Source organism: Lagopus leucura, unplaced genomic scaffold, assembly GCF_019238085.1.
Source record: "Lagopus leucura isolate 7727_CA_CO unplaced genomic scaffold, USGS_WTPT01 Super-Scaffold_100014, whole genome shotgun sequence".
In the NCBI taxonomy this organism is placed as follows: Eukaryota; Metazoa; Chordata; class Aves; order Galliformes; family Phasianidae; genus Lagopus; species Lagopus leucura.
Genome location: NW_024962268.1, coordinates 15,982,427 through 16,009,697, shown reverse-complemented (window position 1 = coordinate 16,009,697; position 27,271 = coordinate 15,982,427). Strand labels below are relative to the sequence as shown.

Genomic DNA, 27,271 nt, shown 5'->3' with positions numbered 1-27,271 from the left:
GTACGCATGGATACAGGATAGATAAATAGGTACACTGACATTTTTACATAAGGAAAGGACTCCCTAATTTGTGCTAAACGTTAAGTTATTCTTTGAAAACAATCAACATGAATTTGTGGCCAGCAGGAGCAGGGCACTAATCATCCCTCTGTACTCAGCACTGGTGAGGCCACACCTCAAGTACTTTGCTCAGTTTTGGGCCCTTCACTACAAAAAAAAAACCATTGAGGCCCTGGAACGTGTCCAGAGAAGGGCAATGAAGCTAGGAGGGGTCTGGAGCACAAGTCTTATGAGGAGCGGCTGAGGGAGCTGGGATTGTTCAGTCTGGAGAAGAGGAGGCTCAGGGGAGACCTCATTGCTCTCTACAACTTCCTGAAGGGAGGCTGTGATGAGGAGGGCTTTGGCCTCTTCTCCCAGGCAACAAACAGCACCCAAGAAGATGGCCACAAGTTTGTCAGAGGAGGTTTAAGATCAGACATAAGGAAAAACTTTTTCTCTCCGAGAGTGGTCAGGCACTGGAATGGCTGCCCAGGGAAGTGGTGGAGTCGCCGTCCCTGGCAGTGTTCAAGAGGCGTCTGGACAAGGAGCTGTGAGATATGGTTCAGTTTGTGGTAGCAATGGTAATGGGAGGATGGCTGGACTACATGATCTTGTAGGTTGTTTCCAACCTTGTGATTCTGTGATTCTATGAATTCTAGTTTACTTTTACAATTATTTAATCTTCATTAATTCTTCATCTGTGATATTCACTGACAGGTTAATGCATTGCAAGTGCTCTAATAGCATATTCCCTCATTCACTGAAAAAGTTATGTACTTGTTTATACAGGCGATTATTAAATGACACATTCTTTCCCCAAAAATGTTTTGTCATTAAAAAAAGCTTTACTCAAATTACTTCTTTTTTGATGTTTCAGTTACAATAGCATATGGATATAATATGAAAAAGAAAATTTAAGACAAGGAAAAAAAAAGCAGAAGTGTATCTTAAAAAAACTTAAAATTTAAAACATATAGTGATGTTATGATTGCTTCAGAAGTAAATTCTATAAATATAGTAAAATTTAGTAAATTCAGATTTAGACATTCTTTTCATCAACAAAACTGCTGACAATCAGGGCGTTATGAAATACATACCTGTAATACATTGTGTTCTTCTTCTTCTCCAGTTATAACTTCAACTTTATCTAACAGAATTTTCTCCCCTGGCTTGGAAATATGAGCAGCTGCTGACTCAGTCTGTGTTGCATTCCTCAACAAAGCTGTTTCTGTAGGGAAAGAAAGAAGGAAATCTTTATTTCTGTAGAATGAGTATTTTTAGCATGCATGGTGGCCTGTGAATTCAGTACTCCCTGTGGCATCCAATGTCATTTAGTGTTATTCCACTTTTGTCCAACTAGAAGGAAAAAAAGCTGAAATACTGCAAAATGTCTCAGATATTCATGACCACTGTGAATTGAATGGGGCTCTCTTGAAGATGCAGTGATCTGCCCTAAGGGACGAGTTGCAGAAACAAGCCCTGAACAATTAGAAATTGATTTTCCAGATAAAAGTGGTTTCTAATAATGCTCAGGAGATTAACATATAATGAAAGGCATATGTCCCAATTGATGCATGTATTATACACGTTCTCTATGTTGTTTGTTTGTTTTTTCCTTTTGATTTGAAAGAATGTATCTGCAAAAGAAGATCCTATAATCCTACCATTAGTAGAGAAGAGTGCAAAGATGGCTAAAGATGGGGACCCTTTTGGGATTCCCTTACAGCTAAGGTTTCTGTGTCTTGCCTAGCAGAAAAGCTGCCCAAAAAAGTCACAAATAACCCCTGAAATCTGTCTTTACAGAAGTTTCAGCCCTACTATTCAGTTACAAATGAATACGAACAGCAGATAGTTTAAAACCATAGTTCAGAAATGCATTCTGAAAGTTACTCACTAAGCTCACTGCACTTTTTCAAGTATCAAACAGCAGTTAAACTTTACCTTTTCCTGTGTAACTTAGATAATTCCTTTTGAAGTCAGTCTAGTTCAGATCTTATATACCAAACTGCAGCTGCTTTCTGCTGCAGCACTCATTTGTCATCCTGATCCATTACTGAGAGAGGTCTGCTGCTTATTGCTCACATCAAGGAGGAAAGAGCAGCTGCCAGAAGAGAGCTGGGGGAAGAGGTGGGGAAGAGAGGTTGCCACACCTTGTACATCCCACCTGCTGTTGCTGTTTCACACAGGGACAAGTGGTACAGCTATGAGCAGCATGAATATCAAGAGCTGGGAGCACGAGTGAAGGACTTAGGAGCACAGGTAGTTTTCTTATCAGTCCTCCCAGTTAGGGGAATGGGGAGAGAAAGCACTGATAAAATAAAAAATCAAAAAAACAATATGTGGTTAAAGGAGAGGTGTCAAAAACAAGGCTTCAGTTACTTCAGTCACAGAAGCTTTGAGAAACCATCCCCCGGTTAGAGTTACAGGGAATGCAGGGGAAGGAGATGTTGTAGTGAAGATCTGCTATAGGCCACTGATCCAGAAAGACTGAGAAGCTTTACATTCAAAAAACAGGATACTCTCACAGGGAATTTTACCCTCCCTGATGTATGTTGTAAGGATGACACAGCAGAGCACCAGCTGTGCTGATGATAACATCCTCTTCCAAATGGTATAGGAACCCACAAGAAAAGGTGCCATGCTGGTCCTTGTCCTCACCAACAAAGAGGGGCTGGTGATGACATGAAGCTCAAGAGCAGTCTTAGCTGTAGTGACCATGAGTGGAGTTAAAAAGATCCTTAGAGTATAAAAGAGGGTGCACAGCAAGCTTGCTGCTCTAGACTTCAGGAGAGCAGACTTTGACCTCTTCAGGAAACTGCTTGGCAGGGTGACATGGGATAAAGGCCTGGAGGAAAGAAGGGCTCAAGAAAGCTGGTCAGTATTCAAGGACCTTCTCCTTCAAGCCCAGAGGAGTGCATCCCAAGAAAGAGGAAAGCAGGCGAGAATGCCAGGAGGCCTCTGTGGACAAACAAGTAGCTCCTGGACTTATTTTGGTGCAAAGAGAAAATCTATATGGAGTATAGGCAGGAACAAAATACCTGGGAGAACTGCAAAGAAGTTGTCCAAGCAGCCAGAGATAGGTTAAGAAAGTTAAAATCCAAGTAGAATTAATCTAGCCAAGGACTTAAAAGGGAACAAGAAGTTGTTCTATAGGTATATCAGTAATAAAAGGAAGGCTAGGGAAGATGTAAGCCCTCTCTGGGAGGAAACCGGAGACTTAGTTACAAGGGATACGGAGAAGGCTGAAGTGCTTATTGACTTCTTTGTCTCAGACTGGAAGGAATGGAGTGGTGAGGAGGACTAGGGAAGTAATCCTTCCCCTGTCCTTGGCACTGGTGAGGCCTCACCTCAAGTACTGTGTTCAATTTTGGGAACCTCAGTACACAAAGGACATTGACATGCTGGACCAGGTCCAGCAAGGGCAACAAGGCTTGTGAAGGGCTTGGAGAATGTGTCCTATGCGGAGAGACTGAAGGAACTGGGGGTGTTCAGTCTGGGAAAAAAGGAGGCTGAGGGGAGACCTTATTTCTCAAATACATGAAAGGAACTTACAGTGAGAGTGGGGCTGGTCTTTTCTCACTGATGACAGGTGACAGGGTGAGGTGAAATGGCCTCAAGTTGTGCCAGAGGAGGTTTAGGTTGGATATCAGGAAAAACTTCTTTACAGAAAGGGTTATTAAGCACTGGAATAGGCTCCCCAGGGAGGTGGTTGAGTCACCATCCCTGGATGTGTTGAAAAACTGTTTGGATGGGGTGGGTGCTCAGGGACATGATTTAGTGGAGGGTGGTCAGTTAGGGTAGTATGGTTAGGTTGTGGTTGGACTCGATGATCTTTAAGGTCTTTTCCAACCTGTGTGATTTTATGATTCTATGACTGCACCAGCAAGGGCTCTAGCCATGCTGCCCAAGTTACAGAAAGGAAGGTAAGAAGCTGGAGAAAGAAGATCTGCCCTCTGTAAGTGAAGGCCACATTCAACATAATATAAAGAAACTGAAGATGCACAAGTCCATGGGCCCTAATGAGATCTATCCATGGCTTCTGAGGGAACTGGTGGATAGCTGCTTGGCAGTTTCATCGTAATTGAAAGGTCATGGCAGTTTGGTGGAGCTCCCACTGACTGGAAAAGGGGAAACATAGCCCCCAAAGGAAAAAAACATCCAGGGAACTACAGGCCAGCCAGTCTCACCTCTGTGCAGATCATGGAGTAGATTCTCCTGAAGGCCCTATTACAGCACGTGGAAAATAAAGATGAGGTGATTGGAGGTAATAAGCATGGCTTCACCAAGGGCAAATCATGCCTAGCAAACTTGGTGGCCTTTTATAATGGAGTTACAGGCATCAATGGATAAAGGAAGAGCAACTGACATCATCAACCTGGATTGTAGATTGACATTGTCCGGAATGACATCCCAGTCACTAAACTGGAAAAAAATGGATCTGCTGGATGGATCACTCGCTAGGTAACAAATTACCTGGGTGGTGGCACTCAGAGGGTTGCAGTGGATGGCTCAGTCTCCAAGTGGACACTGGTCGTGATGAGAGGCGTTCCTCAATAATTGGTGCTGGGACCAGTGCTATTCAACATCCTCATAGGCAACATAGACTGTGGGATTGAGTGCACCCTCAGCAAGCTTGCAGATGACACCAAGCTGAGTGGTGTAGTTGACACACTAGAGGGAAGGGATGCTATCCAGAGGGATCTGGACAGGCTTGAGAGGTGGACCCATACCAACCTCATGAAGTTCAACAGGACTAAGCACAAGGTCCTGCATTTGGGTGGGGACAATCCCAAGCACATATACAGATGAAGGGAAAGTCTAAAGCACAAGAATTGGAACTTAATGGTCCCTTCCAACTCAAACCATTCTATGATTGTATGATTCTAAACACAGACTTCACATGCAAGTACATAATAGTATTCTGGAGATTGGATGTGCCAGTAACATTTGAAAACTACTTAACACAATTCATTTGACACCGTCAAACACACTCAAACATGCAGTATGAAGACTAATTGTACTTTTTTGCTGAGTACGCTTACTTGTTACATGAAAAGATTCTATATAAAGCGATGTTATTTCTCTTTTGTATGAATCAACTTCATTGCATGACACAGAATGCTTTTCAGGGCTCTAGAAAAAAAAGAAGGGAAAGTAAGATTTCATACTTATATAAAGAGGCTATATTACTTCTTATCAGACAGAACACTGAATCTTTTACTGAACAGCAGGGAGAAGATTTGGAATTGTAATACATCATGAGTAAAACAACATAGACTATACAATTTTATTCTTCATTGGAAGTAATTTTGTTGTCATAAAATCAGTACATCATCCTGCCAAGAATTATGGCTTCTTTGTAAGGATCCAGGACTAAGCTTTAAACACGTAAGTCTATCAGTGGATTTAAGTTACAGCTAATTTCCAATTTCATACTTAAACCCCAGAATAGCTCAAAACTTCCAGACACCACAAATTTAATATCAGAGGAATTAAAACTTTCAATCTTTCAGTTTTTCAGATTAAGCTTCTTATCCATGTTTTAAATTAACACTAATGACTTCCTACAATACTGTGACTAAACTATCTTACATATGAATCTTTGTCAGAAGCTGCAAACCAGCCCTTCAGTTCTCAATTTTTTTCACTGGCAGATACGCATATTTTTTTCACTGTACTCTTACTAGAAAGTGAATTTTAATTCCACCCTGAGTGGTATAGTCCTCAGCAGGATTTAATTCATTAAGCTGTTTGATGGCATGCACAATATATCTTAATATGGACAGTATCTATGGTGAGTGTTAAATATTGTCTTCCGTCCAAGAGTATTCAAATGAACTTCTCCCAGTTCTTAATGGATGGATAGAAACTATATGAGTGGTAAAGGACACATTCATTTCTCTGCTATTGTTGCTGTTGTGCTTTGCATGGAATGTTTAAGCAACTGTTTTACAAGTCAAAAATTTAGCAAAAGAAAAATGCATACTGTTACTTGTAATTAGAGTATTTATGTTGAATGGAAAAACAGGGATGCCTACCCCTCCTACAGAAAATAGTTATTTTCTCTTCAACAGCCATTGCAATCTGTATACTCATATCTTAAAAAGAACAGAAGGAGCTAGAAAGAATCAATCTCTGAAAAAAAAATACATTCACACACACACAAAGAGTGTGCCAGAATTTACAGATCTTACCACAACTCTCTCAACCATATTTTCTCCAAACACAAAACCAGAATTGCTGCTGCTTAGAACACTTCTGTCTTCTAACAACTGACTTCTGTGGGAACAAAATAAGGATGTGATTTAGAACTATTTAAAGAACACAATGTCTTTAAATAAAACAAGCATGTTACTTGGTAAAGAATATAAATAAGTTCATATGTTTACTCTACCACATCTTATATTATTACAGACAAACAAAAAAATGACCTCTTAAGCAATCAGATAAATACTGCAAAAACATAAAGGTTTCACAGAAAAGTAGTACTGTAGAATCACAGAATCACAGAACAGTTTGAGTTGGAAGGGACCTTTAAAGATCATCTATTTCCAACCTCCATGTTATTGGCAGGGACATCTTCCACTAGGCCACCATGCTCGAAGCATGGATATTGGATGTTAGGAAACATTTCTTCTCTGAAAGAGTGGTCAGACACTGGAATGGGCTGCCCAGGGAGGTGGTGGAGACACCATCCCTAGAGGTGCTCAGGAAATGTTTGGATGCAGTATTAAGGAACGTGGCTTAGTGGGGACATATTGGTGTAGGTGAATGGTTGGACTGGACGATCTTGGAAGGCTTTTCCAACCTTGATAATTCTATGATTTTATGATCTGAGTTTACAACTAAGTTTCTGTGTTCACAATGGCAGTGTGCTTGAAATCTCTTCAAGTAGGATGAAGGAATTCTTCAGTACAAACTGTGTCTATCTAGCACTTAGGAAAAAAAATATTCCTATTTTTATCTCATATTTGATGTGCTGCTAGACAAAGGAAAAATAAGAAACAAAAATCAGAAAATCAGACTTTTTGCAGCCTTAAAATCTTTCATACATTTTTTTCACCATTAAAGGGGAATCTGAAGTGTGTTTAAGCTGAATTTCTTATCTTTTAGTAAAGAAAATTCTCCAGTATATTTCACTGAATTGCAATCAATATCTATCCTAAGATTTAATCTGATATTTCCAGGTTGCTGCACCAGCAAATCAGTAAGGACAGCATTCCAGAAGAGTTAAAAAAACTGAAGCCAGAGTATTGTCTCAAACAAATAATGGGAAATGGATTTGGGGTGTTTTGAGAAATTTAAGAAAAAAAATATCAGTGCAGGATAAGGCCGAGCCACTTTCCATCATCTCGAGCCGCCTTCCATCATCTTGAGCCGCTTTCCATCATCTGTCAGTGCTCCTTGTTGACTGGTGAGGTCCCAGAAGACTGGAGGCTTGCCAATGTGACTCCCATTTATAAGAAAGGTCGTAAGGAGGATCCGGGGAACTACAGGCCTGTCAGCCTGACCTCGGTGCCAGGGAAGGTTATGGAGCAGATTGTCTTGAGGGAGATCATGCGGCATGTGCAGGGTGACCGGGGGATCAGGCCTAGCCAGCATGGGTTCATGAAGGGCAGGTCCTGTTTGACCAACCTGATCTCCTTCTATGATCTAGTGACCCATCTGGTGGATGAAGGAAAGGCTGTTGATGTGGTCTACCTAGACTTCAGCAAAGCCTTTGACACTGTCTCCCACAGCATTCTCCTGCAGAAGCTGGCAGCCAGAGGCTTGGATGGGTACACTCTTGGCTGGGTAAGGAGCTGGCTGGAGGGCCGGGCACAGAGAGTGGTGGTGAATGGAGTCAAATCCAGCTGGCGACCGGTCGTGAGTGGTGTTCCCCAGGGGTCGGTGCTGGGGCCTGTCCTCTTCAATATCTTTATTGATGACCTGGATGAGGGCATCGAGCGCACCCTCAGTAAATTCGCAGATGACACCAAATTGGCTGGAAGTGTGGATCTGCCTGGGGGTAGCGAGGCCCTCCAGAGGGATCTGGACAGGCTGGAGAGCTGGGCTGAAGCCAATGGGATGAGTTTCAACAAGGCCAAATGCCGGGTCCTGCACTTTGGCTACAACAACCCCAGGCGACGCTACAGGCTTGGGGCGGTGTGGCTGGAGGACTGCGTAGAGGAAATGGACCTGGGGGTATTGATTGATGCTCGGCTGAACATGAGCCGACAGTGTGCCCAGGTGGCCAAGAAGGCCAATGGCATCCTGGCTTGCATCAGGAACAGCGTTGCAAGCAGGAGCAGAGAGGTGATTGTTCCCCTATATTCAGCACTCGTGAGGCCGCACCTCGAGTACTGTGTCCAGTTTTGGGCCCCTCACTGCAAGAAAGATATTGAGGCCCTGGAACGTGTTCAAAGAAGGGCAACAAAGCTGGTGAGGGGTCTGGAACACAGGGCTTATGAGGAGAGGCTGAAGGAGCTGGGAATGTTCAGCCTGGAGAAGAGGAGGCTCAGGGGAGACCTCATTGCTCTCTATAACTTCCTGAAGGGAGGTTGTAGTGAGCTGGGGGTCGGCCTCTTCTCTCGTGTCATTAGTGATAGGACCAGGGGGAATGGTTTCAAGCTACGGCAGGGGAGATTCAGGCTGGACATGAGGAAGTATTACTTTTCAGAAAGGGTGGTCAGGCACTGGAATGGACTGCCCAGGGAGGTGGTGGAATCACCGACCCTGGGGGTGTTCAAGGAAAGACTGGATGTTGTGTTGAGGGACATGGTTTAGTAGGAGCTATTGGGAATAGGTGAACGGTTGGACTGGGTGATCTTTTAGGTCTTTTCCAACCTTAGTGATTCTGTGATTCTATGATTCTATGATTTTTCTAGTTGTCATCATTAAATTGGAAATACCAGCCTGAGGGACTCATTAAAATCTTAATATCCTCACTTTGCTGCAGGGCAAGAAAATGTGCCAGGAATGACATTGCCATGGAGATACAAAACAGAGGCACTGAATTCAGGGAATTACCACGAACAAAGAATAGAAGGAGAAACTTGGAGAGGACCCTGGAGAGATAGAAGCAGATCTAGGTACTCGGCCGATCCTTCTCGATGTCCAAAAAGTTGACAGTTCTAATGCTGGCTCTGACCCCCTGCAGGTTTTCAAGCAAATCATTGTGAAAACTGAATACAGCATCAGAAGCCTGCATTTTCCCAGCATTGTATTTGTCACTTAAGAAATGATTTCCTTTTTTAATAATATTTTCCTTAATTCTTTTAATAGTTTTAAGTGTTCATAATTAATATTAATAACAATCATTTTAATAATTTTAATGTAATTACTGATTTCATAATCAGACTCAAGAAAACAAATTGCTCTATGCTTCAGCTAGTTCAGGAAACTGAACTGTTGGAAATAGAAAATGGGCAGCCACACCAACTATGGAGGACAAAGAAACCATTTTCATTCATCACTCTAAAGAATAGCATTACATAGAGAACAAGCAGAAGAAGAAAGACAGAACAGGACATCCTCAGATTGAGTCTCCTTCCTTTTTTTTTTTTTTTTTTTTTTTTTTTAAATGTACACAGATGTCAATATCTTCACCATGATTAATAATTAAACTGACAAGATTTTTTTACTTTGTAATCTGCAGGCCTTGGCTGCATAGGTTCTTACTCTTTAGCATGCATATGGAATTAAATAGAGTTGTTTGTTTGAGTATCTGTCAAGTTACCTGTGAGAAAAGAGCTATGCCAGAAAAAGATTCCAATGAAGTATTTTAAAGAAACAAGCACTTTACACAAATCAGAAGAAAGGTACTAGTACCCCTCTGTAATGCTGGAAGAACAGAAAGCACCTGGCTACTTTTAAATGAATATTCAGCTTGGCAATTAACTTAACATTTTACCACAGTTCTGATGCATTAAACTAATCAGGCACCAAGCAGATGAGAAATGCCTTTTAAAAATGAAAGGAAAATTAACACTGTAAGAACTTTCAAGTCCTGCAACTGGTCAGTATTGAAACACAGCAAAGCATTTCTCTATTCATCTATTTCAGAAAAGACAGCCACTCAGTTGTCCTTTCCTAGACACTGTGCAGGTGTCAGAGGCTAAGTGGGTTTGGAATATTGGTATCAACTGATCTGAAGGTGGCAGTGTCTTCCTTTAGCTTTTACTATCATTCTGAATCTCCTAAAATCCAGTATGTTGTGTGGCTCCATCTTGTCCTCACAGGGTTTCATCACAGCATTAACCGTGATTGACAAGGGGAGGTTGACTCTTCCAAAACCACCATTGTGCATCTCTGCTTTAGTAATGCTTTTCTTATCAATAAAGATTAAGAATCTAAGTTGTCTGTGCATATAAAATTCCTCATCTTCTCTGAAGTCCCAAGTTTGTATGGGAGGGAGAAAGGATGCAATATCAAAAATATACTGGCTGTGGCCTTAGCAATTAAATCATAGAATCATAGAATTGCTCAGGTTGGAAAAGACCGTACAGAACATCAAGTCCAACCACAACCTAACCGTACTACCCTAACTCTAACAATTTTGAAATGTTCTTCTCTCATCAGTAACTCACTTCAGGTATATTCCTGATACTCACAACTTCCAAGTAAAAAACTGTCATATGCCATTAGCAAGCATTATTAATACAAAATAACCTGTCTGCACTGAACTAGTTAATCACAGAAAGGCCATTAGTATTTTCATGAGCCAGACTTCAGAGAAAGATGAGTAAATCAAAGGTCCATTTTCACACTGATATGATTTTTTTCTGTTATCCAGGGAGGTGATGATCCCAATCCGAAGAAGTCAGCTTCTTCATGCAGAAATTCAGAAGTTCATCCTGGACAACCCATGTCTGCACAAAGATGCTACTCCACTGCAGTCATCACAGCTAGTCACTCAGGACACAAATTCTTGTATGTGTACAGATGTAGCATATCCTCTGCTTTATTCAGTGATGGTACTGCATGCTTTTCTTCATGAGTTCTGTGTTTGATATACTTACATATATTGGCAAATCATCAGTTTATGAAATGGGGCAGCTATGTCATCACAACAGAACTCTCCAAAGAAACACAAACATGACTGTAAACATTCAAAACCAAGATACAGTTTGAACTGACAAAGCTGCATGAGATACTGAACCAAAGTAGTTTCTGGTTTTGCTAATGAGAAATGAACTGTTTCCTGGCAGGATTCCATTCCCTACGGCATACGGAACTCATGTCAGCATCCACAAATCCTGGCACCACACACAAATACCAGCGTGTACATTGTGGATTTGGACAGCATAGGTTTAGACATGCAGGACAAAAGGGCAGGCCATACACTAAGTAACCAAATGGTGTACAAATATAATAATCAAACTTACCGTGCTGTTTTAGAGCTAGAAATATTTACAGTAATAGATGACTTCACTGCTGCTTTGGAGCCTGCTGAATTCTCAGATGAGGAATAAGAGTTGTCTTCAGATAACTAGAAATAAAATAATAAAACTGGATGAATTAATCAATCCAAGCTTATTTTCTGTTATAAACATGTTTGCAAGAAATCCAGAGTCACTGAGGTTGATGTATGTGGAAATTGGTAAAGGCTTCTTCCTGCTGTACACTCAGTCAGCACCAAAAGATACAGAAAATCCCAAACTCCATTTGCCCACTCCAATATTGAAAGTTGCATTAGACTGCAAAGAAGACATGTTTTTTTTTTAAACAGCACTGGTTTAGCAGTTTCCACTGATTCCCCTGAAACTGACAGAGGAACTTCCTTGAAAATCATGCAGTGGAATACTGAACTGCTTTAGAATAGCTCCACGCTTTTGTTTTGTTTTAGTTTACGTCTCACTGAGCTCCAAACATATTTTTGTCAGTAAAATTACTTTTCTCCTTACCTGAATATGTGCTTGTTTCTTAGTCACTGGAGATACTGCAGGATTTTCAGGACAGGTCAGGGCTTGTGGAGGTTGTAAAATGGCAGGCCTAATAACATTCCACAGCTGACTTTCTGGCAAGGATCCTTGCAAAATACAAAGACAAAATATTTAAACTGAGACATTTTCTCCACATTTAGTTAATACCTATGTGTTTTGTTTCATGAACTGAAAGCTTCAAAGTTTATTTAAATTACTTCTATTGTTACTCTTTCCTTAGTACATATTCTTAAAAATCTTAATTCCCCTAAAACACACAACTCTGCAGGTGTTACTGCACCGTTACCCCATCAGGATAGAAGGGTAATGCATTACATGTATATAAATATTTAAACAGAAGATATTTAAAACCTAAATGTATGTTTGGACCTAAATTACACATTTAGGTCCAAACAAATCAATGCTGCCTTCCAGCATTTCATATTTAATCATGCACTGGCCAATGCAGACACCAAGAAGGCACTTCATTGCCTTCTCAAAGAGTGGAGTTTTATCCCTATTCAGTCATGTATTAGAAATGTGGAATTTCACTATTCAAGATTACATTCATTCCATTGAGGAATTAAATAGTCAAAGCAGAATCTCAGACCAGAGCTCAGAGAATCACCAAATAAATCACCATCAAATAAATAAATCATTAGCTTCATAAAGGCAATTAGCGTATCACTCAGCTTACAGTACAGCTGTCAATTTTATCTTTTCTGAATCTGTTAACAATGTATTTTCGGAGCTACAGTGAATGAATATTGCAATGACAATTACCTTCTTTTGTACTTCCCATGTCAATGTTTTGTCGAAGAAGAGCTGAGGTCATGAATATGTTGCTCTTCTTTGCTATGAATAAGGAATTTAAACTTGATTAACAAATAATGATAAACTTTAAACGATTAATCAACATTTGTGCAAGTCCTCCCCACTTTGGTAGTGTCTAAGCAATATCCTAACTTATCCATCTGAACAACTCTTACTGACTTATGCACAGCAAGTAGCATGGGTTTTCTGGTTCTGCCAGAGACTGAAGTCTTTTGAACATTAACAGATGCATTAATCTCTGAAAATATTCAGCTTTGAAAACCAGGTGCTGCTAGTAAGCAAAGCTGTTGAAATGGCAACACTATCTGGTTCCATCTAATGATTTTCTCAGATGAGTAAATGAGACCTGAGAACATGGGAAGAGATTAATATACCCTGCCCATGTTCTTACAAAAAGGATTTTGTAATTTACTACAATGATGGCATTGTACTAGTGGTATTTTCACCATTTTTACAAAGACAAAAAATAGCAACCAGAAACATGTCAGTAATAGCAACCATATATCATATCCTGTAAATGTACACAAGTGATAGATCTACACATGATCACTGCTTTTTAATCGCAGGAAGAATGTCATTTGTTACTGTAACACTATCCTTGTAAGACTGTTTATAATTCCCTCATGCCAAAGTCTGTCAAAGACCTGCTCCTGGCAGGACAGACTAGGACTTCAGTCCACTCTGTCTTCTCCAGTATAAAGGAGTGAGAGAATGTTCGTAATGTCACTAGTCAGATCAAAGACAGGCTCCTGGGACAAAAAAATGATGCTTGTACAGGAGCAACAACTATTAAATTAAAGCAAGCAAACTAACTAATTTAATTACTTTAACTCCATTTTGGTTTTTCAGTTACTATTTCTACCAACACAATAAAATGTCTATTGGCAACTCATTCAAAGATTCCTCCCTATTGTGGGATTCCCTAAAACCAAATGCAAAAAACATTTATTCTATTGAGCCGCCAACTCTCCTAACGTATTTCATTCTTCTATCCAAATAACAGCCTAGGCTCAATCATGTTCAGCTCTGTCCTTGTTCTGTACACCTCTTGATTTTAGGTAATGTATGCTTTGCTGTGTAAATATATATTGTTGTCATTTTTTTTTTCCCACTTACCTGGCTGGGAGGGAGGGAACCTAGGAAGAACGGTAAAGGAAGATGATCTTCTTCTTTTCTCAGCAAGCGTTGTATCTGAAAGAATAATAAACAAATTAACATTATTTGGAACAAAACAAGATTAATTTAAAGTTAGACAGATAATTTATTCCGCTTAATTGACGGCAGAATAAATTATTTTCTGCTATCTACTGCTTTCTGAAGGATACTACTTATGTTGATACTGCTGAACTGAAGACATCTCTGAGGCCAAGTAGCACAGCCTGGTTCAGATCAACTGCTTACATCTAGCCTACTCTACAGTGGTTTTGTCTCAGAGATCATCAGTTGGTGAGGTTCAAAACAGAAGCAGGGAGTTAAGATATCAGTTAGTATTTGGACAACCAAGAGAACTAAGCTTGGTTTTGCATCCCACTTCATATTTTGATGCAGACATACTCTAAAATTTCTACCCTATGTATTTTTTGTACATGATCTCAGTGTAATTTTTAGTGTGAACCCAACTTAGGTTATCTTAAATCCTTTTAGTTATGTTCAGGTTTGTCACAGAACTAAACGAAAATATCATTCATACATAGTAATATATAAATACTAAAGCAACCTCCTGGTCACACTCCCAGGTTAAATAAATACTATAAAAAAGTGACCAGTCCTACTGCTTAACACAGTGACTTGTGTGCACTTCTTCTGGACATCATAGAAGAAAAACACATTCTTCAAAGGAACTTTGAGGTCACCTGTCAGTTAGATGAAAAGAGAAGTCCTTCTGAAAATTACTTCATATTTTCAGGAATTGCCCAAGGAACAAAAATCTCTTCCACAATCATGGCATCTCATTCCTGTCTAGCCCTCTTTTTCTACTGACTGTTTGAGCTCATCAAGGAAACTTATGAAATATATACATTTTTAAGAGTTTATGTAATATTATGTTAATACAGCAAAATAATGTATTTTCACTTTGAGAAGCACTTACTAAAAATTACCATGAAAGCTAACATAAATGTTAGCATGTTTCTACCATGCGAAAACAATTCTTGGACAGAAAAACTCCTTCACTTCTTTAGCAGACAAGAGTACAAAACTACAGTTATTACAACATGACAGGACTCAAGTGGCATACCTATGTTAGATTCTGAGCCAGACTTCTGGAAAACACAAGATGATGAACTTGCACGTTTTTTGGAACAATAGATGAAATCTAGAGAAAAGCAAATATAATTTCCTGCAGGGATTGATTGGCAGGTGATTTCAGCACAGTGTTATGATAAATAATCAAGACCTGAACACAATAAATTCTAGGAATGATTTACAGAACAGTCTTAATACAGAAAAGCAAAACAGGGTCTTGGCATCTCTGTCAGCACTTGGCAGGAAGCCCTAGGGAGTTTTCTGCTAATTTCAGGGGACCTAAAATTTAGTCATTGCAATCAGATCATGGCCCACAGGCTTGGAAGGCACTAAAAATGATAAGCTGCTTTATATTATAGCTTCAAGAAATAGAAAAGGGAAGTTCAGAGCAAATATAGCAGATGAATATACTTGGACTCTCTTCAGGGCTTCTTTTAGTCTGACTTTCTGATGAACATGAGAGGTAAGATGCCAAGAGGAATTCTTGAGGTAAGACAGGGACATACATATTGGGATATAGAAGGTGGCTCAACATCCCACGTAATCTTAGACTATTAACAGGCATTTGTCCCAGCTCATACAAAATAAAGTTCCATACACACTTTTCAGTTCCAAACTGTCTTTCCAGTCAGATCCTATGAATATATCAGTGTATTATTATACCATTTCAGTGATGTGGTTATTACCATTATCAGCTTTGCAAACTGGATCTTCAGCAGGCCGCTGGAAAAAAAAATATAAGTGAGGAAAGGTCAAGGAGAATAGAGCAGCCATTTTCTAGAGCAGGTCACAAAGTATATCAGTCCAACATATGTGTATTAAAACCAATCACATTTCTACTTTTCTCTTTTCCTTGTTCTGTTTTACTCTCAGTTACTGCAAGCCTTATCCTGGGCTAAAATCCTTTATTACTACTAGAATCATTGTCTATACAATCTTCATTTCCAGTATTCTTTTATCAGTGATGCAAAACAGAAGTTAAAGTTTTTACCTTCAAAGGGTGGTCCTTCTTTCCAAACACAAATGTTGGCTGGGCAAGCACTGATCTCTCTGGAAAGGAGACATTTTTAAATAACAATCTCATAACAGAGATTCATCTTATCAACCAAAGTTCTTAAAGTGCTATGCGGTAATGAGCAAGACTGTCTCTCTTTGATAGAGATGAAGAAAAGCCACAATGATGTAAGCAATGTCCATAGCTAAAAATAAAAGAGTTAGTCCCTCAAATCCCAGGATGAGTTTTACCTAACTGAAGGCCACAGGATTTGGCTTTGATATTTTTATGCCTCTTTTAGTTAAGAAGAAGGACTTGCCTTTAGCCTTTACAAACAATATGTCTAATTTTGTACTGTAAGCAAACTTTAAATTCCATCTGGATACCAGTAAGTTTTAGGGGACTACATAATAGTAATGACATATTGGTTTTTAGATCTCACTGAGTAGTAAGCTTGGAAATTACATGTTCTCTTCCCCTCATGTCCTGTGCAAAGTTCGTGCTTATGCCCCTAGGAAGTTAAAAAGCATGCTCCCTTTATTTCTGATGGATGTAAATTTGGACCATCTCTCCTATCATTTTAATCCTGGGTCTGTGTACAAAGAGCCTAACAACTTCTGCTCCTCTTCAGAGTAATATTCACTTACTCCCACTCATGCTGCGTGACTCTTTTCTTGTTCCTTAGAACAAGAATTAGAAAGCATCTTTCCTCTCTTCCAAATTGCTTTCTCATATTTGTTTCTTACGATATCAGAGTATCTATTTTGAAATCACAGAACAGAAATGGTCCTCAGGAGAGACATCCAGTTTCTCTGGTACATCATCTACACCTGTGTCATTCTGACAACTGAATGCCTAACACCTAATATGCTCCTGAAACCCTGCCATAAAGGAGACTTTACAGCCTTCCCAGTCAATGTTCAGTTATACACACTGGACATGGAAAATGATTCATGTCAGAACTATCAACAGAAATTTTCTCTAATGTCAAGTCTGACATTCTTCTTCCTGCATTTAAGTATATTCTCTGTGGACTGAGAAACAATGTGTTCCTTCTTCAAAGCATTCAGAGGTATCTTTAAAGTCTCAATTCACTTTTATCCTCTCCTATGAATCCATGGATCACTCGCTGGATAACAAATTACCTGGGTGGTGGCACTCAGAGGGTTGCAGTGGATGGCTCAGTCTCCAAGTGGACACTGGTCGTGATGAGAGGCGTTCCTCAATAATTGGTGCTGGGACCAGTGCTATTCAACATCCTCATAGGCAACATAGACTGTGGGATTGAGTGCACCCTCAGCAAGCTTGCAGATGACACCAAGCTGAGTGGTGTAGTTGACACACTAGAGGGAAGGGATGCTATCCAGAGGGATCTGGACAGGCTTGAGAGGTGGACCCATACCAACCTCATGAAGTTCAACAGGACTAAGCACAAGGTCCTGCATTTGGGTGGGGACAATCCCAAGCACATATACAGGCTGGGCAGAGAATGGCTTGAGGGAAGCCCTGAGGAGAAGGATTTGGGAGTGTCGGTTAATGAAAGATTCAGCATGAGCTGGCAATGTGTGCTTGCAGCCCACAAGGCCAACTGTATTCAGGGTTCAATCAAGAGAAGTGTGACCAGCAGGTTGAGGAAGGTGATTCTGCCACCCTACTCCACTCTCCTGAGACCCCACCTGGAGTACTGCATCCAGTTCTGGGGTCCCCAGCACAAGAAGGACATGGAGCTGTTGGATGGGGTCCAGAGGAGGGTCACAAAGATGATCAGAAGGCTGGAGCACCTCCCTAATGAAGACAGGTTGAGAGAGTTGGGGCTCTTCAGTCTGGAGAAGAGAAGGCTCCAAGGGGATCTTAGAGTGGCTTTCCGGTACCTGAAAGAAGCCTACAGGAGAGCTGGGGAAGGACTTTTAATAAGGGCAGACTGCAACAGGATGAGGGGAAAACGCTTTAAACTGGAAGAGGGAGTAGATTTAGACTAGAAATTAGGAAGAAATTCTTTACTCTGGGGGTACAGGAACAGGTTGTGGATACCCCTACCCTGGAAGCATTCAATGCCAGGGAGGCGTTCCTGCCTATAGCAGGGAGCTGAAACTAGATGATCTTAAAAGTCCCTTCCAACCCAAACCACTCTATGATTCTATGTGTTTATCAAATAGAATACAGGAAACACATCTGCTTCTGAAACAACACAAAATCCAGCATGTTGAGCCATCAAATGCTCATGTACACATTTATGCATGATGCTCCCTTAATTCAGTATATATACATATAAAGAAACTATGTTCAGCAATCAGCACGAAAACAGAGTAACATAGCAGAAAGGGGACCATACTCAGATCACAATGAGAATGCAGAGACTGAACTAAAATATCACTGTACTAAAAGGTTTGAAAAATGCATACACTCAGTGTTTGATTGTTTTCATAACTTTAAGACACATCATTTTTGTCCAATTCATAATGCTGATACTAAGAATGACTCAGAATACATTGCATGCTGTGGTTTGGTATGGTTGTTTGTTGAGCTCCCTCTCCATTTCTTTCATAATTTCCATCCTGGTCTTCATATTATTTTCCAGATTATAACTGTGATACCTCTTACTGTGACAAATGTGCAGCAGGGAGAAGAGGCATACATTCCTGACCTGTGCTTAAAGAAGAAGGAAGAACTGCATTTCTGGTTCTCAGGAAAATGCAGGAATCTGAGATGAAAATGATCCAAGAAGGAGAGCAAGAAAACAGGTTCACCCTGCCTATTCTTTATGCATTAGGGAAGAGGATGTCTCATGTTAGTTTTAATACATGAGTACAACACAGAATTATAGAATAACAGAATGGCATGCATGGGAAGGGACACCAATGATCGTCAAGTTCCAACCCCCTGCCATAGGCAGGACTAACCAACCTCCAGACTTTGTACTAGAACAGGTTGCCCAGGGCTCCATCCTACCTGGGCTTGAACAACTCCAGTGATGGAGAATCACAGCCTCACCAGGCAGCCTGTTCCCTGTGAAAAACTTCCCTCAATACCCAATCTAAACTTCCCTCCTTGAGCTTAAAACCATTCCCCCCTGTTCTATCATTGTTTACCCATGTAAAAAGTTGATTCCTCCCCTATTTATAACCCCCTTTTAAATACTGGAAGGCTGCAATAATTTCTCCTCACAGCTTTCTCTTCTGAATGGATGAAGAAGCCCAGTTTCCTCAGCCTGTCTTTGTAGGGGAGATGCTCCAGACCTCTGGTCATCTTTAGATTGTTTAGATTGTTAGAAAGGGTCCTCCAGACCCTCTCTAACAGCTCCATATCTTTCCCGTATTGTGGGTCCCGACATAGAAACATACAAAGTCTTAGAGTCCAAATGCTACTCTCATGCATAACTGTATGTTTTTAGGCTCACAAACCTAACTGTGAACAAAACACACTATCTTGATATCAGTTTTTTAAAGGATTACTAAACTGTTAACAACTGTAAACATAGAAGAGTTAATATCACTAAATAATTATATTTTCAAATGCTGACAAAAATTACAAAAAAGGTAAACACTGTTAAAACAAATGCTGCATGTAATCTGGGGCAAACAGCATGACACTTTACTGATAGCCAGTGATCCATAGGTACAGCAGTAACACCTAATACTTTTGCTGCTACTGAAGTTAATTTTGCAGTTATGTTCATGCAAATGACTGAATTTAGCAAACGTGGTAGGCTTTGTGGTCTGATTTGTCCTTTTTAGGGAAAGCAGAAAAAAAAACAAACCACATTGTTCAACTCCCAAAATGATAATTCTCTGTCACCAGAAGTTAAAGAAAATTTCCATAATTCACTTGCAGCTGGTGGTCCATGGCAGGACATGAGATGGAGGAATTCCACTTCTATTCGCTAGAAGGGAGTGGCTCACATAAACAACAGTATTTCAATGGAAAGGGGGAAAAAAAGAAAAAAAAGAAAAAAAAAAAAAAAACAACTTGTACTCCTTTCGAATGAAGGAAAAACAAAAAAGAAATCAAGCATGATTAGAGAATCTTCCTATTCTTCACATTCATCTCGAAATCAGTAATATTTATAAAAGTACATTTGCTTCTCCAAAGCATGGAACTAGCAAAGAGTAAACTGCTGTGAAAAAAGAAGTGACCTTCTTCCTCAGTTAATTTTTGTTGGAACTAAAAGTCTCTTCACAGGAATTGGGAAAGTTCACTCCAATTTAAACAACATCAAAATTCCAGTAACAGTTTAAAACACAAAATTTACTGAAGAAAAATTCACAACTGCTTCATTACCAACACAGAAATGTGTAGCCAGAATATAACAGTACCTCCTAAAGAAAAATACGCATATTTTGACACAGTAGTAAATATAAAAGGTATTTCCCATCAAGTATTTTGGAGACAAAGGGAAAGCTTTCTTGGTCAGAGTATATTTAGTAAGAGGTTGCTGATGCTGGTACAGTTACCATAGTTAGGGTTCCGATCTGCATCCACCAAGAAAATCTTTTTGTAATTCCAGAAAAGCTTCCATATAGTTCATTAGTTAGATCCTCAATCAGGCCATTTACATCAGTTTTTACTTTACATCAGTTTCCCATTGCATTTTAACCTCAGTTAGCTAAATACAAAATATCCACAGGTGATCTGCAGTGACAAGTCAATGCAGAATTACTTGTGGATCTAATACACAACAGAATCAAAGAGTTACAGCAATTATGTCACCATGCTAATTTTAACACTGGCAAGCAACTCTGTGTTTTTCTTCTTGCTTTTCTGTGTTAAGGCTGCTGCTCCCAGGGCTGGCAGCAGTGTGCTGGGAGAAGGAGAAGCCCTTTTGCAGCCTCCTCTCCTGGCAGTGGTTGGGGGCACCCAGCCAGGCAGGGCCTGGCCCTGTCTCAGGATAAGGCAGCAGCAGCCAAGACTCCATGCAGGCAGATACGGGGAGGGAAAATGAGGTGGTCTGAAGCAACCATTCCTCCTCCTAATTAACAGGACACGGTCGGACCAGGCTGGCTACTACCTGGTTAACACTGGGTTGCTCCGGTCCTCAGTGGCTTGGTAATTCTCGGTACTTCTTGGGCTGCTGAAAAAGTTACCAGAAAAAAATGCCAAATGGGCTGCCCCTGGCTGCTGGGACTGGAATAAGCCACCAGTCTCAGCCAAGAGTCCAGACACAGGACATGCCAGCCTGCCTATGAATAATCACACTGGGCTCTCTTCTCGTCACTACAGTTCCTCTACGATAGCTGAATTAGAAAAGCCTTGGCCTAATGTTTTCTGCATCTGAAGTACAAAATACTCCCATGCCTGGAAGATGCATTAGAAATACCCAGGTCCCATATTTAAGATTTTACCTGGCTCTGGGAGCTTGTGCCTCACAAAAAGAAAACATGCTTTGACCTGAGCCCCTACACACAGGGCATGCAGCTCTCAGGGCTGGTGCCTGCCCTGCACCCAGTGCTGTAGTCCCTGCCTCGCGTTTCTGCTCAGTGCTGTGCCTCAGCACAGACCTGCAGGTGATCCGTAAATCACACTAGTTCATAAGCTCTGATGAAAACTGCACTTCTAAAGTTGGGTTTGCATGAAAATGCAAGGACGCATTTTGGGAAAGATGAACATTGGCTGCTAAGTCTAGGAAGCACTAGTCAGTATGGCATGCCAGAAATAGCATTAAAAATGCTTTCACCAACTTTGTGTGCATACCATGAGCCAGCATTATTCATGTGTAGGAGTCATTCAGCCTTTACTGCGACTACACTCCTCACTTCTATTGCTTTCACTTTTGTCCTCTTGAAGGTGTAGAAGCTTCACACGCACAAAAAGCAGGACACTGACAGCTTTGGCAATTTTAGTGTTATTATTACTGTCGTTTCATGTTGCACAGAGAACACAAAAATGATGTGTCACCTCTGAGACCTAGAGACACTATGGACAGGATACAAACGCTACTCTTCCCAATTTTCAGGCAAGGAAAATCCTGAACTCCTGTGTCAGAAGTAGCTGTCAGTGCTGTGGCTTTATCCCTCTCAGAGCAAATAGAAAAACAAACAAACAAACAAACACCTTCAAGAGAATAAAAATACATTTGTGCTCTCAATAGAAAATTCTTATTTCTGGCTTTTTTAAGAGGTTTTGTTTTGTTTTTTTAATGCCATTTGATGAGTTAGGTGGCAGGATTCTCTGGTCTTTACTGTTTCTTTCAAGCTTTTCATACGAAGAATTTCTTTAAATGCCTAATATCAATCCACTAGACTTATCCTGAGCTTTTACTATTCCCTGAACTTTATATATTACTTTCAGAGCATAAAAAGTAACCAATCCTGCAGGTATTTCAGGTTAGCTTAACTACAGAACTGAATTTGTTGAATGCAAAGCCTGAAAAACAGAGTAGCTCGTAACTCCCAACACAGGTGCAACACTGATGACAAAAACTAAATCCTAAAAAATTCTATTATCTCCTTGTATTTTAAGTGAAAATAACAACATGTACCTCTTTTGGTTTTGTAACAATTCCATTTGGACTCCATTGGAAAACTTTTATTCTAAAACAGAAACTACAATTCTACTTTATCCAGTTAAAAGAAAAGAAAAAAAAAAAAGAAATTTTCTCAAATTATATCTGAGTAATGTCACTTCCAGTACCTGATGGACAAAATCTTTAACTTTGTCCAGCTTCTGCTCACAACTTACTAAGTGTTATGCAGCACACAAGAACCACTGCATTCAAATCTCTCTATCAGACTAGCATGCTATTGTACTGGGAGATAAGGTTACAGCACACCATGAGCAAGTCTCTCCACTCTGATACACCATATCATTAATATCCTTAGTGCTATTTATTATTACTGTAACTTGCAAATTTAAAAGTGGAAATCTTCCTTCATTTCGATGCTACATCATAGATTGCTGGCTTCAAAGAAACAGAACACAAACAGCATATTCTTCCATGTACGTTGTACCCAACATTACTATTTTTCTTGTTTCACTACAACTTAACTAAGCAGGAACATGTAACTGGGAAGAAGTTTAGAGGAAAAGTAGGTTTAATGTGTTTTGAGTTTTTTTATTGCCAGATGTAATTTCACATTACCGAAATACTAAGAAAAAAACCACCAAGGCCTCTGCCATTTACAAACACAAGATTGTTCAGATCATTTACTTGAAATAAACACAAAATTAAAATATTTTTTCTGGTATTTTGTAGCAACATGAACAAAAAGAAGAAGCCTAACAGTGACCTCGCTTATAAGTAGAAGATGTGGATTGAGAAATTAGCATAGTTCCAGTCAAGAAAACGGAAATATTTTACTATACCCACTGATGATCTGTCCATTACCATACTACCTCATGGAACATCAAATTTACACTGTATACTGATATGATAATAATCTCTAAAAGCACCGAAAATGACCTATACTTTAGATAATACATATGCAGTGTCAAGAAGAAAATAAATACATATAGAGAAAATATGCAGTAGAATAAATTAAGAAAATAGTCTTTGTGATCCACGCTCAAACTCATGTTTAAGTATATTTACTACTATTAAACTATTTCTGATAGAAGAAGATGTCTTCTTCCAGAGATGGATGATTTCATCTAAGAGGAGTTAAAAAAATAGTAAAACTTTCTGACTAAGAAGGATTTGCCAAAGCTGCTACAGAACCGTGGCTTCTGTTTTATAAATACTCCCTGAGCTTTGCAAGATAAAACGGAATCACTTCACAGCCAAGTGAGAGTGCAACGAGGCTGGCAGCCAAAACCTCAGGTCTCTCAGTGACCTCACTGTATAAAAAGCTTCCCTGTGCCAAAAATCAAGTAAGAAAGATGACACGAGGCAAAACAGTGATGTCCTAGAACAGTGCTATAGGCTGACATTTCACCTACCTTAACACATACAGAAAAAGCTTCTACAAATTTCCTTCACTGACTCTGAATGTCAGTCTGTGTAACTGCTAAGCAGCTGAGAGCTCCCATGGAATGCACAGCCATGGTTGTTCTGCACCTCCGGAAAAACTGGGTCACTTCTTCAAAGATGTAAATATGGACCAGGAAATCTACTTTTAGATTCCCCCTTACTATCCTTCACAATTCTGGGTTATGTTTGTAAAGTATATTCATTGCTTTCTAGAACAGCTCGCTTAAAAATTAAGATCATTTCTTTCCACAGTTAATAAAATCAGCTGTAATGCCAAGACCACAGGATTTTAAAAATAAATACATTGATTTTTCTTTTTTTTGCTACAACATTTTGAGACAAGATTGATTAATTTATTTACATCTAAATCTATTATAGCTATATGCTGATTGTTGTGTTCTTCATGTTTGTTCAAATCAGGAACTGCTAGAAACAACTTCAGAAAATAGAATAAGTTTATAAATCAAGTAAGTCTAATCCAGCCAAATCTCCAGTACTGATCAGAAGAATTTTGCAAATGTAGAGGTAGAAGAGACCTTGTAATATATACATACCCTTTTATTACCGTACAGGCAACAAGCTTTCATGCTTAAGATCTTTGTAACACTTCCAACCTGTAAGCTAAATGAACTTTTTCTATCAGAATACTCTCCTACTGAAGAAAGACAATAAATCAACAAATTTGCAACAAGCTTCTCATTTTGTCAAAATTTTAATAGAAAATATTCCCAATGTCTGGTCCAAAACCATACCAAAGTGACATATTGGAATAAATAGTTTCAGCATTACTGAAATAAAGTAGTTCAAATGCATGGAGAAGAAATTTTGGATAAATACTTTTGTTTTTTGAAAACTTACATTTGAGAATTAGATTTCTTTTTTGTATATGACAGACATTTGTCTGTCTGTGCTACAGACATGACTGCCTTTCAGTGGCAAATGAGGAGATCACTGAAGACAGCCCTGCACGCTGTTCAAACACCTTGTTTTAAATATAAAGTGTACGTGTGTTGCTTATCTTGGGCTCAGATAGACTCCTGTACATACAGCTTGGGAACAGATAAACAACCTCACACATTCCTGTTTGGATCAGCAGCATGTACATTGTCAAAGAAGTGCTTTCTGTTTTTCTCACACTCAGAAAGGGGAAAGGAAATCTTCACCTAACTGACCATTGCACAATAAAACTTCTGGGAGAGAAGTGGAAGGACAATCCAGTCTACTATACTGCTAAGACTCTTGCACATTCATTGTCACACTAACAGTTTATAATTCCCATAAATAATTTCAGTGTCAGTGCGAGCAATTATGAAAGCGAGAATGCTTCATCTAGGCAAAGCTGTACAGAATTGGGCCCTAACACTTGAAGGCTTTTCCAACTTCAGTCACTTTTCCAAATGTTGCAGAATCTTAAGTACAATTTTCTTGATTAGTGTGGAAAGGATTCCTTTACCCAAACAATTCCACTTATGACTCCTAGCTTCAGCATGGGTTTGCAGCATACAGTATAAGATTTGAAAAATACAATATTTTGCTTGTGTCATAGAAACTCAGCTGACAGCCTGCAAAAGCTTTTATAAACACAGTGTATGTAGCACCTATCCATTTCTGTACAGGGAAAACATAAACAGGCATTTAAACAACTCCAAGCACACAAATTAGAAATACCTTCCCCCAACAGTATTTTATATAATTTCCATGAAAAATGAAAACTCAGCTTTATTTCAAACATCTGAGTGAAGGAAATATTTTGGGAGCCTTATCACTTCCACATAATTCTTGCAGTACTGCAATACCTGAACTGTGCCAAGGCACATAACCAAAAACTGTTTGTTAAACATTTCCAACAGCCCGGTGCTCAACATTTTTAATATATTATAAATACACTTCACAAATATTGTTACTACAGTACCATCTGAATCACTTTTGATTCTCTGTCCTCCTCACTACCCAGATGACACAGGGTTTTGCTGTTCATCCCCAAGGCCACGCAGCTCCCAGAGGAGCCAGGCAGGACCACAGCTCTCAAGGCACAATGCATCAGTGCAGGTTCGGGACATGAGTGCTGTTCCCCCTGCTGTCAGGCCTACCACTTTGGAAAGCTAGAGTTGAAGTGGCACACCTAGAAACACAGAGGAACCGCTTTGGGGTGCTACAGAGGCAAAACCCTAGTCATACACCATCTTTTTCTCAAATTCAATGCAACTTGAAGATTTCTGTCACACTGCAAACTTGCAGTAAAGAAACTACTGCCAGCCAAGCTCTGCTTTGCATCACCAATCCCACAGCCATCAGACAGGCACACTGTGCTGTCACTGCCCCATTCCCCAGCAATCCCCGCGCTGTGGGCACACAGCAAACACACCAATGTTAGCCAACGAGACGTACCTGTACAGTGCTCCTCCGCAGCGCTGTGCACTGTCTGTGCCTGCAGGCCTGCAGCTGGGGGCACAGCCTGGGGATCTCTGATTCTGGGGAGACCACGTTTAATCTTCCCAAAGCACTGGGATCTGGTTGCAGCATCACAACCCGCACACTGCTGTACATCTGTATAAGAAACATTCCCTAGGCAAGCTGAAATTTCTTGGTTTCTCATTATGACGGCCTCAAAAGCACCTTTATAAATAGACGTGTAATCACATATATATGTTTACATATCTATAAGCCTCAGCTGTGTCTCCGAATTTAGCCGCATTAACTCCTCCCTAGGCGATAGTCCCCCCAGCACCAAACAGCCGCCCTCCAGGAGGCACCGCCTCACTGCACGCAGCGCCGGCTCCGGCTGCCGGCGGGCAGTGCGGGCGGTCGGCGCGGCGCCGGCAGCTCGAGGCAGCTCATAGCGGGGGTGGGCCTTTGGGAGGGGATATGTAAAGCCTGGGCGGATTAACATAATCGGGCGGGGAGGCGGCCGGAGCGCGGCTTGTTCAGGCGTGGCCCGAAGGGGCTGGGGCCGGCGGCGCTGCAGCCCGCGCCCCGTACTGCCGCCACTGACGTGTTGACACAAACCGAACGCAGTGTCAACAGAAAAGGTGTTACGGTTTCCACCTCACGCTCTGCAGCTCGTTGATAAAGCCTAGACGTGCAGCTCACGTTGGTCACTTCAGTGCTAACAGCCCCAGATTCTTCTGCTCAGGCGGTAGCAATATCAGGCTGCTAGGCAGCACGCCTAGTGTTATGCTGCCTATGATCTAAGAAGGTAGGAGTTTACTTAAAAGTTTAGCAGAACTGTGCTTCTAGGCTTCCTTCTCAGCACAGCCCTATCTAATGCTTCACAGAAGAGCATGCAAAAATGTCCATTGTCCAAGAGCAGGCAGCTCTTCATCATTTGTCTTCATCATTTGTCTTCACCATAAC

At 40.4% G+C, this 27,271-nt stretch overlaps 1 protein-coding gene across 2 annotated transcripts in view; it reads right to left on the bottom strand.

Moving 5' to 3' along the window:
* The window catches only part of RANBP3L (RAN binding protein 3 like), a 39,212-nt gene extending 12,514 nt beyond the window's left edge, over window positions 1-26,698 (bottom strand). The window contains exons 1-12 of one of the 2 annotated variants that reach the window (XM_042875530.1): window positions 26,306-26,698; window positions 16,012-16,070; window positions 15,707-15,743; window positions 15,013-15,090; window positions 13,893-13,967; window positions 12,726-12,797; window positions 11,925-12,049; window positions 11,406-11,509; window positions 9,086-9,172; window positions 6,234-6,318; window positions 5,082-5,172; window positions 1,137-1,267 (exon numbers count right to left, since the gene is read on the bottom strand). In XM_042875530.1, coding sequence (XP_042731464.1) covers window positions 1,137-1,267; window positions 5,082-5,172; window positions 6,234-6,318; window positions 9,086-9,172; window positions 11,406-11,509; window positions 11,925-12,049; window positions 12,726-12,797; window positions 13,893-13,967; window positions 15,013-15,090; window positions 15,707-15,743; window positions 16,012-16,070; window positions 26,306-26,513 — 1,152 coding nt within the window. In that variant the 5' untranslated portion in view covers window positions 26,514-26,698. The remainder of the gene's footprint in view (window positions 1-1,136; window positions 1,268-5,081; window positions 5,173-6,233; window positions 6,319-9,085; window positions 9,173-11,405; window positions 11,510-11,924; window positions 12,050-12,725; window positions 12,798-13,892; window positions 13,968-15,012; window positions 15,091-15,706; window positions 15,744-16,011; window positions 16,071-26,305) is intronic. The other variant, XM_042875532.1, reaches the window with a different exon arrangement.
* Window positions 26,699-27,271: the final 573 nt, after the last annotated feature.